At 37.7% G+C, this 18153-nt stretch overlaps 1 protein-coding gene across 1 annotated transcript in view; it reads right to left on the bottom strand.

The window, feature by feature from the left end:
• MALRD1 (MAM and LDL receptor class A domain containing 1) overlaps positions 1-18153 on the bottom strand; it is an 844925-nt gene that overhangs the window by 755142 nt on the left and 71630 nt on the right. The window contains 1 exon segment of the mRNA XM_020966909.2: positions 344-498. Within this exon segment, the coding sequence (XP_020822568.2) occupies positions 344-498 (155 nt within the window).

Here is an 18153-nt window from a genome sequence, read left to right as displayed (position 1 = left end):
AGGAGTGGTTTATAGACAGGTACTATTCAACTCAATTTGAAAAGATATGTTGCAATTATTAAAGGAATTCAGAAGTGGAATGGGCTGTCTCATAAGTCAGTTCACCATGATTAGAAGTCATTAAATGGAGCTTTGATGATCACTTGCCAGGATGTTGGAGTTTGGGCTCTTGTTTAGAGGTCACCTGCTGGAGCATCAGTTAGCCTAGATGACCTTTAAAGTCCCTTCCATCTCTGAGCAGCTGTGCTTTGCAGTAAATATTTGCTTTTAAGTAGATGAACATGTTGATAAGAGATAGAATTTCATTGCTTTATCAAGTATAAAAGTGAACTTGTCTCCTTACCTTGTTATTATACAGCCCCACAGTCAGAACGCTATCTGCCATAGAATAATAAAATTGAAGTTGGCAATGTTTCCCACAGCAGTAGCACTCGGAGCTCGTAAGATAAGCACTCCTGGAAAATGTGCCATTATTAGCTCCCAGCCACATGTAATGACCTGAAAAAAAAGGGAGAGGAACATGTGAAATTTAACAAATTTAATTACTTTTTTAACAAAATTACTATATTTATATACCTTTTTGTAAAGTGGTACCAGAACAGAACTGCTTCATTTTAAAGGATATGAAATAGCCAATCAATGGAACCAAATGAAATTATAGAATGCTTCTCTAGCACATCATGACCTCTAGTTCTTCAATTCTTTCCTGTTGTCTTACTCCATCACCACTCTTCCAGTACCATTTTCCTTCTTTCAAATCCTGACTTCAAGGCTAGACATTTTAACAATGAACCTTCCTTGTGTCCTTCATGGTTTCATCACCTTCTACCATCAACCTCCATTACCAGTGTCAAGCTAGAGACCACTGTTGGAACAAAAGAAAGGACAATGCTCTCTATACTACACTACAAATTCATGGTATCTAGCCTCCACTGGTGTCCCATTGCTATGTGCCAATCCTATGCACTTGGCAAAGAGTATTCCCATGTATGTCACCCAGTTGTTTATGCGAAGAACTCATTCATATTTACTTCTCTATTCCTCAAAATCTTCTTGTGCCCCCACTAAATCCTCTTCCTTCCAGGCTCAGAAGACAAGACGGGCCTCATCTTGCCAAACCTAACTCATCTATTTGTGTCCTTGATCACATTATCACCATTCTCCCATCCAGTCCTCTCTGAGATCTTGCACTATTGAACTTTTTTTCATCCTTCATCTCTCCCTCTCTACTGATTATTTCTCTTCTGTTTAAAACTATGCACATGTCCCCTATCCTACAAAATCTTTCCCAGGATACTGCTCTCCTCTTGCATTATCATCTTCTTTCTTCTCTCCCCTTCAGAGTAAAACTCTGGAAAAAATAATCTGTATGTTGGTGCCTCTACTTCCTCACACCTTTAGGTTGAGTAATTTAGCTTCTATTTAGCTTCTATTCTGCCTCTCAAATGGAATTTTTTCTATACAGTTATTTTTTTTAGTCGAGTCTGTGATTTCATTGGTTTTAGAAAAAAACCCTGTAAAAGGAACTCCCTCTATCAATGATGGTTAGCACATGCAGCTAGGTGGAGAGAGTGTAAATGGAGAGAGAACTGGGCCTGGAATCAGGAAATCTCATTTTACTGAGTTCAAATCTGGCCTCAAACGCTGACTAGCTGTGTGACCCTGGGCAAGTCACTTAACCATGTTTGCCTCAGTTTTCTTCTCTGTAAAATGAACTGGAGAAGGAGACGGCAAACCACTCCAGCATCTTTGCCAAGAAAGCCCCAAATAGAGTCACAAAGAGTCGGACATGACTGAAATGACTAAACAACGACATGCTTAGCAACATATAGTCTCTTCAAAGAGTCACCCTGGGCATAGAGAAATTGAGTGATCCTTTCAGAGTCCAATGCGGTGGGCTTTGTAGCCACTACGCCAAGCTGTCTCCCAAGGTCAACAGTAATCCCTTAACGTGTAAGTATAATGACCCCTTCTTAGTGCAAACCCCCTTCTGCAATATTTGACAATGTTAATCACCCCATTCTTGTGGTTACTCTTGCCAGCCTCAGTTCTAGTGACACTTCTCTGGTTCTTCTCATATCTGTTTGATCATTCCTCCTTAGTGTCTTTGATGGTTTCATCCTCCTCTTTTTGATCCTTTAATTTGGGAATCTTCCAAGACTCTATATTTAACATCTTTTCTCTGTCTTCCTAAGTGATTTAATTCCCAGGGTTTCAGTTAGTGTTTCTAGTCAGATGATTTCAAATCATTCCGATCCCAAATCTCTCCCTTTACCTCCAGGTCCACATTTTAAACTATCTATAAGATTTTTCTACCTGACGGATTTCTCATAATTTCTCATATTCAACACAAGACTGATTCATCATCATCTTTTCACCAAAATCTGTTCATCTTCGCAACTTCCCTGTTTCTACTGATGGTAACACTGTCCTCTCAGTCATCCAAGTTTTAAATCTCAGAATAATATTTTACTACCTCTCTCTTTATTTCCTTCTTTCAATCAATTGCTATTTCCTTGGGATTTCCTTTTGATGATAATTCTCTTATCTTTCTCTCCATTCACAATGGTACCATCGTAGTCCATCTTTTTTCAATGAACTATTGTAGTAGTCCTCCAAACTGGTCTCTCTGACCTTAGTCATGCTTTGTTAAATCCATCCTGCTGCAAAAATAATCTCTCTAATGCACAGATCTCATCATGTATAGTATGATAGAAAGAGTCAACATTCTTTCTATTCTTTCTATTTTCTCACATCCTTACTATTTAGATGACTTTGGCCATCACTTCATTTCTCTGATGAATGAGGGGGTTGGACAAGCTGGCCCCATAGGTCCCCACTGGCTCTAAATCTATGATCCTGTGATCATTCTCCTGATCATATTGTTCCTTTGCCCAAAAGTCTTCAATTATTCCACATTAACTACAGTATAAGAAACAAGTATCTGACTCTCATATTTAATGCCTTCCACAGTTTGCCCTATACCTACATTTTGAAGCTTATTTCATATTCCTTCCTTTGACAGTTCCTATACTACAGTAAAATTATACTACTCTTTCCCAATCTTACTTTATAGTCTTCTGCCCTCATCCACGTCTGTAAGCTCTTCCCCTAAAGTGGAACGCTTTATATCTTTGCTTACTGACATTCAAAGGGCTCATCTCAGGTGCTGCTTCTTCCACAAAACTCTCCTTGGTCCTTGCCTACTAGCTGAAAGGGACTCTCTTCCTCCTCAAATTGTCAAATTCCTTCTAACACTTTATCTAGAGTCTGTCTTGCATTTATCTCATTCAACCAGCATAACACTTATTAGTACGCATATCTTATCCTATGAGATTGCAACTTAACTGAGCCCCAGTGTTGTCAGTATCCCTACCACCTAGCACAATGCCTTGCATATGGTCAGTCAATAAACATTTATTAAGCACTGACTATGTACCAAGTATCTGTGTAAAGTACTGGGGACACAAAAAGAAGCGAAAGATAGGCTCGCCCCTTCAGAAGCTCAAAATCTAATGGGAGAGACAACAAGAGAAAAAGTAGGTATGAATGTGTTATGTATAGTATAAATAGGAAATAAATTTAAAAAAGGAAAGACACTAGAATTAAGAGGGGCTGGGAAATGCTTCCTGTAGAAGATAGGATTCTGTTTGGGATTTAAAGGAAACTGGGGAATCCAGTAGGCAGATATGAGGAAAGAGAGAATTCTAGCCAAGGAGGAAAGCTAGAGAAAATGTCCAGAGCCAAGACAAGAAGTATCTTGTTCCTCATGGACATTAGCTTAATTGAATGGAATCCCAGAGTGAAAAAAGGTCTTCCCTTGTCATGTAATATGACTTGACTGAAGCACAAATCACTCTGATACAACAAATCATCCAATTAGTAAGCATTTATTAAGGGTCTACTACGTACCAGGCACTGTGCTGAGATGATCTCCAAGGTACCTTCTAACTTTTGTACTATTCCCTATCTAGTTCATGAGTAAATGCCTCCAGGGATGTACACATGGTCATCTGTTTTATTATAAGTACCTAGCCTACTAGTTATCCAATCTTCTTCCTAATTTCTGAAGACAAATTTTGATGAAGACAAAAGGAATTAGAATTGCTAGAATCATTTTTCTATTAGAATAATCTCCATCTCCCAAGTATGGCACCATCCATTTGACAGCCTTCCATTTTCAGTTAGCTTCTAATCATTATTGTTTTTGTTTGGGGGGGAGAGGTTTCCTGGAATTTATGTGCTGCTTTCTCAGTAGGTTTTCAGTTTTTACTGCTGAGCATCCTTTTGACATGGGACCAGCTTTGAGGTATGTAACATGTGAAATGGGAAGGTGGAAGAAGAAAGTGTGCTGCATTTCATAAAATGAACCAGGAAATGGAAGACTTTCACAGCCCCATGCAATCTCAGTTGTGAGTTCTGTTTCACAGAACAAAACAGGCCTTTTCATCTGAGGTAGGACACCATTTTGGACCTTTCCTGATTTACAATATACCAAGATCCAACAGAGAAGTTTTCTATGTGTCAAACTCAAAAAGCTTTTTGTAAATATCATTTCATGTTTGTTTGTTTGCTTGTTTTACCAATTGCCTGGCAACTCTTCCTGCACTTATGAACACTCTAAGTACATTTTAGCAATTTATGTAAACTGGGTAGGTTAATCAGCAAAAATGGTACTACCACATGAATCTAATCTTTACTGGGTTTTTAATTACTTTAGAAGAAAGATCATGATTCACTAGCAAGGTTAAAAATCTTGTTTTCATCACGAGTTTGTTGTAATATAGCATATGGTTATTTTAGTGGTATTGGGTACCTCCTTCACATACTAAAATGATTTTAAAGGGAAAATAAAACATGTAAAGAACCAATTAAAATATAACAAAATCACTTCAGTATGTGTGATTCTTAGAAATCCAACTTATAGCACACGAATTCTACATTAGTTTGTTCACCAAAAGAGGCCTATCTCCTCAGGCCTGATACTGTAGCTCCTTTTTAGAAATGATGCCAGTCAAAAGGAAGATAATACGTTTGCTTGGGAAACAAAAATCAGATGGATGGGAGAGCATATGAGTTTAAAGTACTGAATCCAAGTAGTTTAACAGTACATAAGAAAAAAATCAGGTTATATCATGTTATGTTATGTCAAAATTCTTGAATGAAAATCTTTCCAACATTTTCTATCAGACATTGAATTCAATTTAATTCAACAAAGATGTTTTTAAATTGTATATGATGTGTTAGATACTGTGCCAGGCTACAGCATAAAAGGTGATACAAATGACCCAGTCATTGAACACAGAAACCTTCCAAAGAAGCAAAATGTGTAGGGAATGAGGATGACTGACAGTTTATGGAAGAGAGATGTTACATGTATACAAATCACTATAGCTCAAGTTAAAATACATTTGTGAACAGAAAAGATAAACATGGAGTAGCATGAGAGATTAAGGAATGTAAAGACTGTTTCTAGCTTGTGGAGATCAAAGAAAGTTTGAATGTATAACAAAATGTCAAAAGGTACTGAGGACAGAGGGGACATTTTGTTTTGTTTTAAATCATTTTTAAATTTCTCACATAAATTTATAAGCTGTCCCTCTCGCTACCTTCCCTCATTGAACCAGGGAGGAAGGAAGCAAAGAAGAAAGGAAGGAAGGAAAGAAAGAAGGAAGGAAGAAAGGAAGGAAAGGAGGGAGGGAGGGAGGAAAGAAGAAAAGGAAGGAGGGAGGGAGGGAGGAAGCAAGGAAGGAAGGGAGTTATGTTACAATAATATTTTATTATATACATACATTGCCCATTAAAAAGCTCCCTGGTTTCTAATAGTTAACTACTTTGAAAACTGTTAGAAATGTTTGTACATACCTTTTCCTCTTTCTTTGGTCTCTGGTATAGAAGCCTAACTTAGCACAGTGCCCTGGAGGCTTTGGTGGAGCCCCTTCACAAACTGTGTGTCTGGAAGACGCTGCCTAGGCCATCCAAGAAAATAATGAGCGGGAGAGGGAAAAGAGGGTACTGTAATAATCTGTTCCACAAGAACATTCTGATCATTTCTGCAAAATTTAGTCTGAAAAGTACTGGTCAGAGTTCCAGGGTTAGAGTTATCTGTAGAACCTTGGGCAATTCCTGAATCTCTCCGAGTCTCTACTTCCTAATATGTAAAAGGAGCATAACACCTATGATGCTTATCTCACTGGGTTGTTGAGTAGCTTAAGTGAGACAATGCCTAAAGAGTGCTTTATAAACATTAAATGGCTGGGTAGATACCAGCTTTCTTAGAAACTCTGTTATTCTGGTTTGCTTATCTAAGATTTTCATCACACTTAAAAGTTTTACAGAGCATGTACACATATCTATCTCATTGGCTCCTCACAACATCCGTAAGAGGTAGGTGCTATTATTATCCTCATTTTACTAATGAGGTAACTGAGGGTGGGAAAGGTTTAGTGTATTGCCAGGAGAGCAGAGTCATTAAGTGTCTCGGGCAAGATTTGAACTCAGGCCTTTTTCTGACTCCAAGTCCAGCACTCTATCCACTAACCCACTTAGCTACCTCAACAGCACACATACCAACAGGAAAAAAATACAGAAAGCAGAGGCTCTTAATGTGTGTTATGGACCCCTTTGGCAGTCAGGTAAAACCTATGGACCCTTCTCAGAATAATTGTTTAAATGTACAAAACAAAATTTATAGGATTATGAAGGAAATCAACTAAACTGAAATGTAATAATCAAATCATTTTTTAAAGCAACTTCATGGACCCCAGATTAAGATACAGTAATGCCTCTAGTGATAAATAAAGTTATTTCCAGGTACACAGTTCATTGTAGAAACTTAACCAGAAAAGTTAAAAAATACCAGTGGAGGCAAAAGTATCTTTTCCATAATGTGGATTCTTTTTCTTCTCCCCCAGCAGAGTACTTCCTGCTGAGAGGTAGCTTGTCAGCCTTCTCCACCTACATAAGTGAGGTACTCCCACTTTTTTTCAAAACATTTCCATACCCAGGGAGGTTAAGATGATTAGGCAATATAAACCTTGAGCAGGCAAAAATTTCTCCATCTGCAAGGGTTATGAACAAATTTTATGTTATCTTGTCTTTCTCCATCCAAGCCCTAGTCTTTTTTCCCCTTTCTCCATTTTCTCTTTCCTCCCTGCCTTCCTTTTTTTTTTCCTCTTTCCTCTTCATTTCCCCTTCTCTTATCCTTTGTCTTAAATACCTTCATTTACTTCTTTAGTAAAGTCAGGAGCCAAGGAACCTGAACCAGACACAGGTCACTTCCTTTTCTCCTCAGCTTTCATGAGCAGCATTCAAGTAGAGAGGGGCCAGACTCGCCCCAACCTTCTCATCATCCATATCAACTTCATTAAGAGAAGTTTTCTTTGTAGAACATGTGTTGAGTACAATTATCACAATAATGCATGTTACAAATATTAGTAAACTGCACATACATGTGTAAATGACAATCAATAAAGGAATTTCCCTCCCACCAGGAATTCCCAACACCAATGACAATGTGTATTGGTGAATGGGAAATTGCACAGATATCTACCAGGTAAATTATATTGTGGCAATCTTTGTGATACTCTAAAAAGCCTGCCCTTGTCTGTAATGTCTCCTCAAGCTGTTCTATCACCCCTCCTCTGTCTTTCCTTTGCCTGATAAACTTCTAGAAAGAATAATAAACTTTCATTGCCACTGTTTCTCAAAACCTTGCAATCTGGCTTCTGATCCCACAATTCAAATATATCTACTCTCTGTAAGGCTGCTAGTAGCTTCCTAATTGCTAAACCCAGTGAACTTCCCTCAGTTTGAATCTTCCTTCACCATTTGGTAACATCTGTTGATGAGGGCCAGCCTCTCCCCTTCTGCATATATATTCTTCCCTTGGTATCAGTGACTCTGCCCTTTTCTGGTTCTCCTATCTGTCTGATAACTCTTTAGTCTCCTTTTCTGGTTCAGCATCACTCTCTTTCTTGTTAAGTGTGGTATTCTTTAAGTGTCTGTCTTGTGCCTTCTTCTCTTCTCTCTCTATATTCTCTCCCTCGGTGAGCTCATAGCTTTAATGGATGGAACGTGGTAGACGGAGCATCAGGAAGAATTGAGTCCAAATCCAGCTTCAGATACTAGTTGTGTGACATTGGACAAGTTACTTAACTGTATTTGCCTCAGTTTCTTCATCTGGAAAATGAGCCGGAGAAGGAAATAGCAAACCACTCTAGGATCTTTGCCAAGTGAAACCCAAATGGGGTCATGAAGAGTTGGACATGTCTGAAATGACTGAACGACCACAAATATTCTCTATGCAAAGGATTACCAAATCTATCCACTGATGTCAGTACTGCCTCTTCAATTATCTCCTAGACATGTCTGATTTAGGTGTCCTGGCACCTCAACTGTAACATGGTCATATCAGGATCACCACTCCCCCACTAAACTTGTGCCTTCTTCCCATTTCCTTATTTTTGTTGATGGCACTAACATCTTTTTGGTCGCTGAAGCTTGAAACCTCAGACTCTTCTTGGACTCTTCCCATTCCCTTCCTTCCCTCATATCCAATTAGTTGCCAAGGGGTGTAGTTCTAACTTGACATCTCTCACATTTTCCTCTCTTCTCAAATCACATGATCATCATCCTAGTTCAGAGTCTCAACACCTGTAAACCTGAATTATTATAGTTATCTCCAAACTAATCTCCATTTCTAGTTTCATTCCTCTCCAATGCATTCTCCACACAGATGACAAAAGAATTTTTCTAAGGTATGAGTTTGGGCATACCACTCCCAAGCTCAAAAGTCTTCACTGGTTCCTCATCAACTCATACCACAGTATATAAACTCATTAGCCTGGAATAAGATCTTCTATAATCTGATGCAATCCCCCTTATTTAACATTATTTAACATAATGATATCTTATTCAGCACTACTCCTGTCAGACTAAATTACATAGGTATTGAAAATATTGACCTGCTATTTACTATTTCTGTATATTGACACAGGCTATTCCCCATATGTCTCTGCTTTTCAGAATCCTTCTTTTACTTCAAAGTTCAGATAAGGTGGGTCTTCTTTCTCAAAGACTTCCCTAATTAGTAGGGTTGCAAGTTGTGACTCCCTCCTCAAATTTTACTAAAGCCTTTCAAGTGAATCTTTCTTTTGTCCCCATCACACCCTGCCTTGTTTTTCACTTGTCTGTGTACATGTCATATCCTTCTTGGTAGATCGTAAGTTCCTTGAGGGTAGGACCTGTGTCATTATCAGCTTTGCATTACCAGGACTTTGCAGGGCACCTTGGACCTACTCAGTGGTTGTTGAATTAAATTCTTCATCACTCCCCTATATGTGTTTTCTATAGTAAGTTCCTTGAGGTCAAGGATAGTCTTTGCTTTTATATTTGTATTAGCATAATGCCTGGCAGAGAGTAAATTCTCAATAAATGGTTTTTTTTCATTCATTCATTTAGTAATTCAGGAATCAGACTGCCAAGAATTCTCAATACCAGTGAAAACATGTTCTAGACAAAAACAACGAAGTCAGGAATCAGAAAAGATTTTTTTTCAATCTGGTTACACTGAGGGAGGGAATAACCCATCCAGTCAGGTACAAAAGATATGTAATCATACATATAAAGCTGGAAAGGACCTTAGCAGTCAGTAAGTTCAATTACTTCATTTTATAGATGAGGAAACAGACTGAGAGTGGTCAAGTGACTTGCCCAGGGCCACACAGCTAATAGATCGTCTAAGGCAGGATTTGTACTCATGTAAAGCCTAAGATACTAACCACTGAGAATCAGTGACATTTTCTTTAGTCTCTTTTCTTTGCAATACTTCATTTTAGTCTTGCCAAAAGCACAAAGACAAGGAGGGCTTACTGTGTGTTGTAGCTATTAAATGAATTCAAAATCTACTTAGCTCAAATTCCATTTTTAACCCTATCAGATACTTTAGTATCCAGATGATACAAGCGTGATAGCCTTCACACATTTATGACTGCATAATAACAAGCACTCAAATATAATAACTGTATTTTTATAAAAGGCTGATGATTTGAAAGCATCATTTAATTCACTGCGCTAGCTCATTCCTTTGGGGCCAGCAAAACTATAGGGTGCTTCCTTTGTTCGATATAAGATACAATTCTTGTGAGAAGGCAACAATGAGGCATAAAAGCAGCCAGTTTATCAAGAAAAAAGAAAATGGCCAGAGAAGATTGAAAAGGGAGAACAAAGAAAAAGGAGACTAATAAGCAGTGTTACTTAATGAATAGCAAGGAGCAGTGACAAAAAGTCTTCTAAAACATAATGACAGCAGGCAAGACAATAATCCAGATTTATAGCAAGAGGGGATAGAGATGTTAGCCTGAGCTAGAATTTTGTACACACACAGGTAAAGGAAAAGAAAATTAGGTGCTTAATATCTATGCAGTTCAATCCACTGAAAACAAAGTAACAGTTCACGAAAGAAAAAAGTCAGGCCAACTTGAGATATTTGCTTAGTCACCTTGCAAAAAAACCAAGCAAATAAGTTTTCAGGAATAGGTAGTGGATAAGGAAAGTTTCTTTTAGCAAAATGAAAGGAGTAAAAGATGTAGAGTAATGATGCAAAGTAACAAATTCTTTTAATGTAGAGGATACATTTTTTAAAAGCTGTAACAAAATATTTGAAATTATTTCAGGCAATTTAAATGATAGTACCCTACTCCCAATTTCTTTTGTCAACAAAATCTATGTAAAGCCTATGCTGAAGAACACTTTGGAAATAGAGGTGTAGTTCATTTCCTTTTTAAGATCAAGAAGTGAGAACCAGACAGCACAGTTTGAAATTCCACTCAAGATGAAATGGGAGCTGTTTGCAGAGACAAAAAAAAAAAATTGCTTAATAGACTTAGAGTCATGAAAGCAAAAAAAAAAAAATCAATGGCTATGGTCATTGCATACTAGATTAAGAACAACCCAGTTTAGAGAAAGCATAAAGAAGGAAATGAAATCAAATAGTTTACACAAAGTTATAAAAAGAAAATGAAATGATCATCAATTCTGAATTCAAAAAATGAAGACATCTGATTTTGCATCTAAGGAAAGTGAAACCCAGAAAGGTGAAAAGACTTCCCCATATCTTTGTCTCCAAGCCCAGTGTGCCCTTTCCATCATTGAACATATGAACTGCAATTCAACAAACATATATTATGTATAGAATGAAAGGCAGTGTGTATACATTGGGGACAGAGAGATGAAAACTAACACAGTCATTATCCTTAAGGGGCAGTTAGGTGAAGTCACAGTGCCTAGAGCATTGGGCCTAGAGTCAGGAAGACCTGAGTTCAAATTCAGCCTCAGATACTTACTAGCTGTGTAACCCCAGGGAAGAGTCACTTCACCTCTGTCTACCTCAGTTTCCTCATTTGTAAAATGGGGATAATAATAGCACTTACCTCCCAATGTTTTTGTGAGGATCAAATAAGATGGTAATTGTAAAGCACTTAGCCCAGTGCCTGGAGCATAGTAAGCCATATATAAATGTTGGCTATGGTTAAGGAGCTTACTAAAATCTAACATACACAATGAAGTGTGACAAAAGGTAAACTATTTTAGTGTGCAACAGAGGAGTAAAATGTCAAAAAGAAAATACAAGCAGGAAGAGATTGCTTCCAGGTGGTGAAAGCAGGGAAAGATTCATTGAATAATCACTGACTTAGCCCTTAAAGGAAGAGTGATTTTAACAGGCAAGGCTGGGAGAGGGATTTCATTCCAAATAAACAGAAAATCCTACACAATTGCACAGAAGCTGGAGAGGACAGGACGAGCTCAGGCAACAACAAATAGCCCCATTTGTCCAGCACGCAGAAAAGGGTGAAATAAACCGGGAAACCAGGTTGCAGCATGATAGCTTGGGGGCGTAAACACCAGGTGAAATGTTTGAGCAGGGGCAAATCACAGTCAGACCTTTGCCTTAGGAAATCATTTTGGCAGCTGTGTTGTGACTTGGAGAATGGAGGGAAGGGAGCCTGGAGACTAATTAGGAGTAAAAAAGAACCTAAGTTAGGGATGTAGCTGAGGAGTATAAATATGGGGACGAGACAGGGAAAAGTGATAGATTTAGAATTGACGGGGCTTGGCAAGTGATTGAATGTAGTGGGTGAAGGAGAGGGAAATTGTGGGAGAAAGTCAAAGTGAACAGGAAATTAGTGAAGTTACCACTGAGATAGAATGTTCACAGTGCTGATGGGACATCCGAGTAGAGATACATAGCAGGCAGTTGCGGGGCTCAGAGGTGTGTGAGCATTCGAGGCTGGAGGTATACCTCCATATATGGTTGATAATAGAAGCCATGCGAGTAAATGAGTATTGTCAATCAATAAACATTTATTAAACATCTACCGTATGCTGAACATTATGCTAAAGCTTGATTAAGAAGAGAAAAGGACAAAAATCTGTGAGACTGAAAGCAATATATGAACCAGAGAAGAGGACTGAAAAGGTACAATCAGATAATCAATAATATGTCTTGTTTATTTCATTTAATCCTCACAACTCTGCTTATGAGGCAGATACTACAAGTATAATAGACCTATTTTACAGAAGAGCAAACTGAGACTCAGAAAGGTTAAATAACTTGTCCAGGGTCACATAGCTATTCAGATTCAGGGGCAGATTTTAAACTCAGATCTTCCTAACTTCGAATTCAGCAGCCTATTCTATACACAAAGTGCCCACTAAAATAGGAGATGAACAAGTGATAAATGTCAGAGATGAGAGTGAAGAAAGTATCAAGAAGGAAGAGATATGTAAGAGGGTCTACCATTCAGTCATGTCCAATGCTTGGTAGTCCCATTTGGGTTTTCTTGGCAGAGATACTGACGTGGTTTGCCATTTCCTTCTCCAGTTCATTTTATAGATGAGGAAACTAAGGCAAACAGAGTTAAGTGACTTGCCCAGGGTCACTCAGCTAGTGTCTGAGGCCATATTTTAATTAAAGAAAATTAGTCTTCCTTACTCCAGGCCTAGCACCCTATCTACTGTGAGGGTTACATGTTATAAAAAGTACAGGTAGAAGAAAAGTGGAAAATTAAAATAAATTTGGATAAATTTAAAATACAGTCAACTGTATAGCATCTCCTACCTTGGGTAATACGCAATAATCTATGGTCTTCTCCCTCTGCTATTTTGTATGATCTTCTCACCCATTTGTCTTTTATTTTTCTGAGTAATATCAGCAAGATTGTATTTTGGGGGGAAATTCTAATTTCCTGATGATTTCATAACTTAGTCTTTCTTCCAAATTTATGGCAGGGAAAATTGCATTCAAAAGCAGAAGTTAAATCCCAATTAATCTCCATTAGAAATAGTTCTAATGAAAGTCATTTCAATTTTCCTATGCTGCCTTTATTTTGAAAACTTTCAGATTTTTCTTTAAATGAACATGAAAACAAAGTAACTGAGATAGGTTAATATAATTTAGAAGACTAGTACCCAATAAATGTTATTTAATATTTTTCTTTAATAAAGATTCCCTAGTTCCCTTTACTAAAAAACAATATATAGATACCACAAAAACACTTTTTTAAATGAAAAATCCCTTTTCTCACACCAAGACAAGCAAAAAGTTACTATTCTGAAGAGTAGTGACCGCTTTTTCGGACATGTGATCTCCTTGTAATCACAGAGTAAAAGACACTATTGATGTTTCAGTGAGGAGCAGCATATTCTGGCTTCTCACATGGATCAATACATCTGTATTCTTACATCCCTGGGCCCCAGGGGGAAGAACTAAGACATTGAAAAGAGATAAAGTTCATCTTGCAGTGATGGAAAATTTACTAACTGAAACTGCCTAAAAGTTGAATGGGCTATTTCCGAGTGTCATGGACTCCTTATCACTTGAGTTCTTTAAGCACACCACTCATCAGACCTGATGTAGAAGGGATTCTTTCTCAGGTACAGATGGGAAAGCATGACCTCTGAGAACCCTTCTGATTCTGCAATTCTGCAATTCTATAACTTATGACCCCATCAATCCAGATTCCTCCTCCTTTGGGGAAGATCTATACCTTGTGCTCCTGTATGATTCTTGTCCATATCTCTCCACAAATTCTCTGTAAAAGATTTATCCCAAATATGCTAGAGGCCTTTATTCAAGAGGTTCTCTCTCTCTCTCTCTTTTTTTTTTTTTAACTTTTTAGCATTATGGACCTGTTTGGCAGTCTGATAAAGCCTATGGACCATTTCTTAAAACAATGCTTTTCACATCAAATACATAGGCTTACAAAGTAAACCAATCATATTGAAATACAAGTATTTTGATACACAAATATAATATACAAGTATTTCAAATACAAATACAAAAATACCAACAAAAACTTTCTAAGTTTTCAGACCTCAGGTTAAAAAGCTCAACCAGGGTACATGATTAGACCAATCTCTTTCAAATGAATGTAAGTTTCACTGAGGAGTTTTTATAGTGTTCTGAGGTTCTGCTTTTGGTCGGTACAATGTGTTCTGCGAAAAAGACGCATTTGGGAGATCTAACTATTGATAAGAAATCCTTCCGTTTGGACTCTGCATTGTAAAAAAAAAGACCTATGATTTCTTGTCTCCCATAAAGTCACAGGACCTAACAACATATATAGATAGAAAGACAGACAGATAGAGGCTGAGAAGGAGTAATTAGTTGGAGTATTTAGGGCATCAGAATTCTGACATTCTAGATGCCAAACATCTGGTGCAGAGCAGATGTTTAATAAATGCTTGTTGGTTGATTGATTCGACAGAGTGTAAATATATGGAGAAAACAAGAGGAGGCTAGCCTGGGTAAAGATGACACTGGAATATGCTAGAAGAATTGTTGGTTATGATAAGTAGTGTGTTGGTAAAAGACAAATAAGTGATGGAAGAGGAGGGTCTAAGCAAGATGGTAACAAAAACCAGTGGTTTTCTTTTGATCAGATGGTTTTGCATAAACATTACTGAAAAATTGAGGTCTATCAGTAAAAATGTCCTTTTTTCTAGTCTTTGATACTTCAGTATTTGTACTGTCTTGACTTTGATAAGTATTTTGTTCTTCACTGGAATGTTGGTTGGCTGTTTTTAAAAACTGGTCTTCTTGTGGTTTTCCACCTTGAAAAAACCCAAGCTATTCTGTTAAAGAAACAGTAACAACCCTTTAAAAGCTGAAAAGGTCTGCTTGTTTTCAGAGGGTAAATTCAGCTGTTTTGCAGAAATATTTTGTCTGTTCTTGTCAGTGTTCTTATGTTCTCAGGCTATACTTTCCTCTGTGCTTAAGAATGACCAATCTTGTTTCATTGAGGACTTGAATGATCCTCGAAATGATTGACTTCCCCACACCAACAGCTACTGAAATGTCGCTAAGAGTCACGGAAATGTGCTCTTTACGCACCTCAACTTTTGCATATTTCCTTGGAGTGATATCCATTCTCAAAAGCCTCAAAACCAAAAATAAAACAAAAACAGAACAGTGAGATACTTCTACATGGCATAAAATCCAGCTCTCAATAGGTGAGTAAATAAAGGTGGTGGATCTAGCTCAATCAGACTTCGTCTGCTAAAGATCAGATGTTAGCCTCTTATTGCCGACAGAAGCACAAATGAATGACCAGCACTGTCAAAAATGAAAATATATCACAATGATTGCTTTTGCTAAGTAATTGACACACCACCAAAGAATCCTCTATGGTTTTAACCTATCTATGAGGGACAAGCATGTTGTTGGATGAGAGTCTACAATATTGTCTACTGAGTCAAATGATCTTTTAAAGCTGACAGCTATCTATAAAGGCCAAATCTTGAGTTTCCCATACTTCGTAGTTGTGACGCAACAGTGGGAACACGGCTTGTTGAAAAAAATCATTTGGGAAAGCCTAACTATTCTCTACTGGTGATTCCATTCAAGATAGCCTTGATATATGCATAGAGGAGTTTCCTAAAGATTTTAGAGATATGAGAAAGTCGGCATAGAGGTCTGTAGATACAAATGTGTTCCCATTGTCTTTTTCTCTTTGTAAAAGTATCATCTTTTTGCATTCTTTTGGAATCTTCTCCCTTTTTGAGAAACCTTGAAAACTGATCCCTGTGTGCCCTTAAAATTGTATTTCTTCCAGCACAAATTTCTTCTCTATAGGTGTCTCTGACTCAGCCTCTCTTCCTGATCTCACTTTCTCAGGTATCACAGGCACGTCCACAAATGGTACACAGCGTACTGAGGTAGCCAGGTCCAAATGCAGTGGTGCTACTATCATTGTCAATAACAATGTGCTCTGATGCTGAATACATTTCAGGTAAAATATAAAATAGAAATGCCTTGCCCATCTTATTTGATTGCCCAATTTTAAAATGATGTTGCTGAGGATGAGCTCCTCATGGCTAGGGATTGTTTGACTCATCATATTTGTATCCCTAGTGCCTTGCAGTACCTGGCATAAAGTCTTTTTGGTTGATTAATTGATGATTGTAATAAAAAAAAATAATTATTAGCAGCCACCGACCTCAATGACTCTCTCCTACCTCTATGACAGAATTAAAACTTCTCAGCCTAACATATAAGGTCCTCCCTAGACTGGATCAAACCTAGGAAAAGATCTAACCTACCTGACACTACTTCTCCTGCCCTTTGTATACTCTCCATTCTAGACAAACTGAACCAGCAGCTGGCCTCTGATCTTGTTCTGCATTCTCCAACCTCCATGCTTTTGTGCAGTTATCCACCACACCTTAATGCATTCCCTCCTTATTTCTATCTATTTCAATCCTTTTCTTTCCACAAAATCCAGCTCAGGTCCTACCTCCTTCATGAATCGTCTCCCTATTTTCCCCAGTTGATCATGATCTCTTCCTCTTCAAGGTTTCTTTTTCTTCCTTTCTCTTTTTTTGTACTTTCTTTGATCTTCTTTGCTCTCATCACATTCTACCTATTAAAATACTTCTTTGTATATCTGAATACCATAATTATTAGATTGTAAGATCTTTGAGAGTAGAAACTATTGTTTTCCTTCTCTGTGTCTTCATTATGTAACACAATACCTTGTAAATAGTAGGCATTTGATAAGTATTATTAAGCTGAAATGAATTTCATCTTGGCACTGTGTGGCACTTAATTTTTTCCAAAGCCTTCACAAATTTTAATTCATTTCATCTACATGATATAAATAAGTCAGGTACTATTAGGCCTTATCAGGGAACTGAAGCCTAGAAAAGTTAAACAACTTGCTCAGACCATGCAAAATTTTTAGTGATAGAGCTAGAACTAAAACCCACATCTGCCTCCTTTACTCAAACACCCACCACACTAACCAAAGGAAACAAGGAGAATATTTAGGTGGTGGTGGTGGTGGTGGTGGTGGTGGTGGTGGTGGTGTTCCTAATGCTTTGAGATTATTTTAATGGAATATCCGATGTGTTTTCCTGTACCTCCCACAGAGCCTATGATAGTGCTGATAATAGTGGGAATTCAATAAATGTGATCATAATACGCTAGCAGATGGAACTTAGAGGTTAGCGACTGGAGGAGGGAGGCAGGGTGGAGCGGGAGAAACAACTCACTAACAATACTGCGATGACAAGAAGGGTAAGGAAGTAGATATATAAAAAGGCTTCTTTTTTTTTAGTTCATCACTGAGTATAAATTTTTTTTTCCAGCGTTAATAAAACAATAAAAACTAGACTGGTAAAAATGTAATCCAAGGTAACTCTGTCTCTAAACAGCTAGAGAACAGATTCCTTTCTATCAATTTCTAATAAATAGAAAGACAATCTTCATTCAAGTCCTACTCCAAAGCCTCACTGTGCTACATGGGTAATCCTGGGCTCTTGAAAGCCAATCAAAAAGAAGCTGTAAATGTCTGGAAGGGCTTCAAGTACAAATCTCATAACGGATTTATTATCTGTCATCCAAACTAACCTAGTTTGGAGAAGTACATCACTAGAAGGTTGGCCACTGGCTAATGAATTTTTTTGGCCACTAGTCATAAATGCCACAAACAAAAACCATTCACAATTTAGAGCAAGTATCTTAACATTCTTTACATCACTGAGCCCTTCAACAGACTGGAGAAACCCATGGAACCCATCAGAATCATGTTTTTAAATAACTGAAGAAAAGGCTCAATTTCAATTAGAGTTAGTGAAAATGAAGGTGTAATT

The sequence above is a fragment of the Phascolarctos cinereus genome, unplaced genomic scaffold, assembly GCF_003287225.1.
Source record: "Phascolarctos cinereus isolate Bilbo 61053 unplaced genomic scaffold, phaCin_HiC Scaffold_1;HRSCAF=81, whole genome shotgun sequence".
In the NCBI taxonomy this organism is placed as follows: domain Eukaryota; kingdom Metazoa; phylum Chordata; class Mammalia; order Diprotodontia; family Phascolarctidae; genus Phascolarctos; species Phascolarctos cinereus.
The sequence above is the reverse complement of the archived record's forward strand: the minus strand, read 5'-3'. Positions and strand labels throughout refer to the sequence as shown.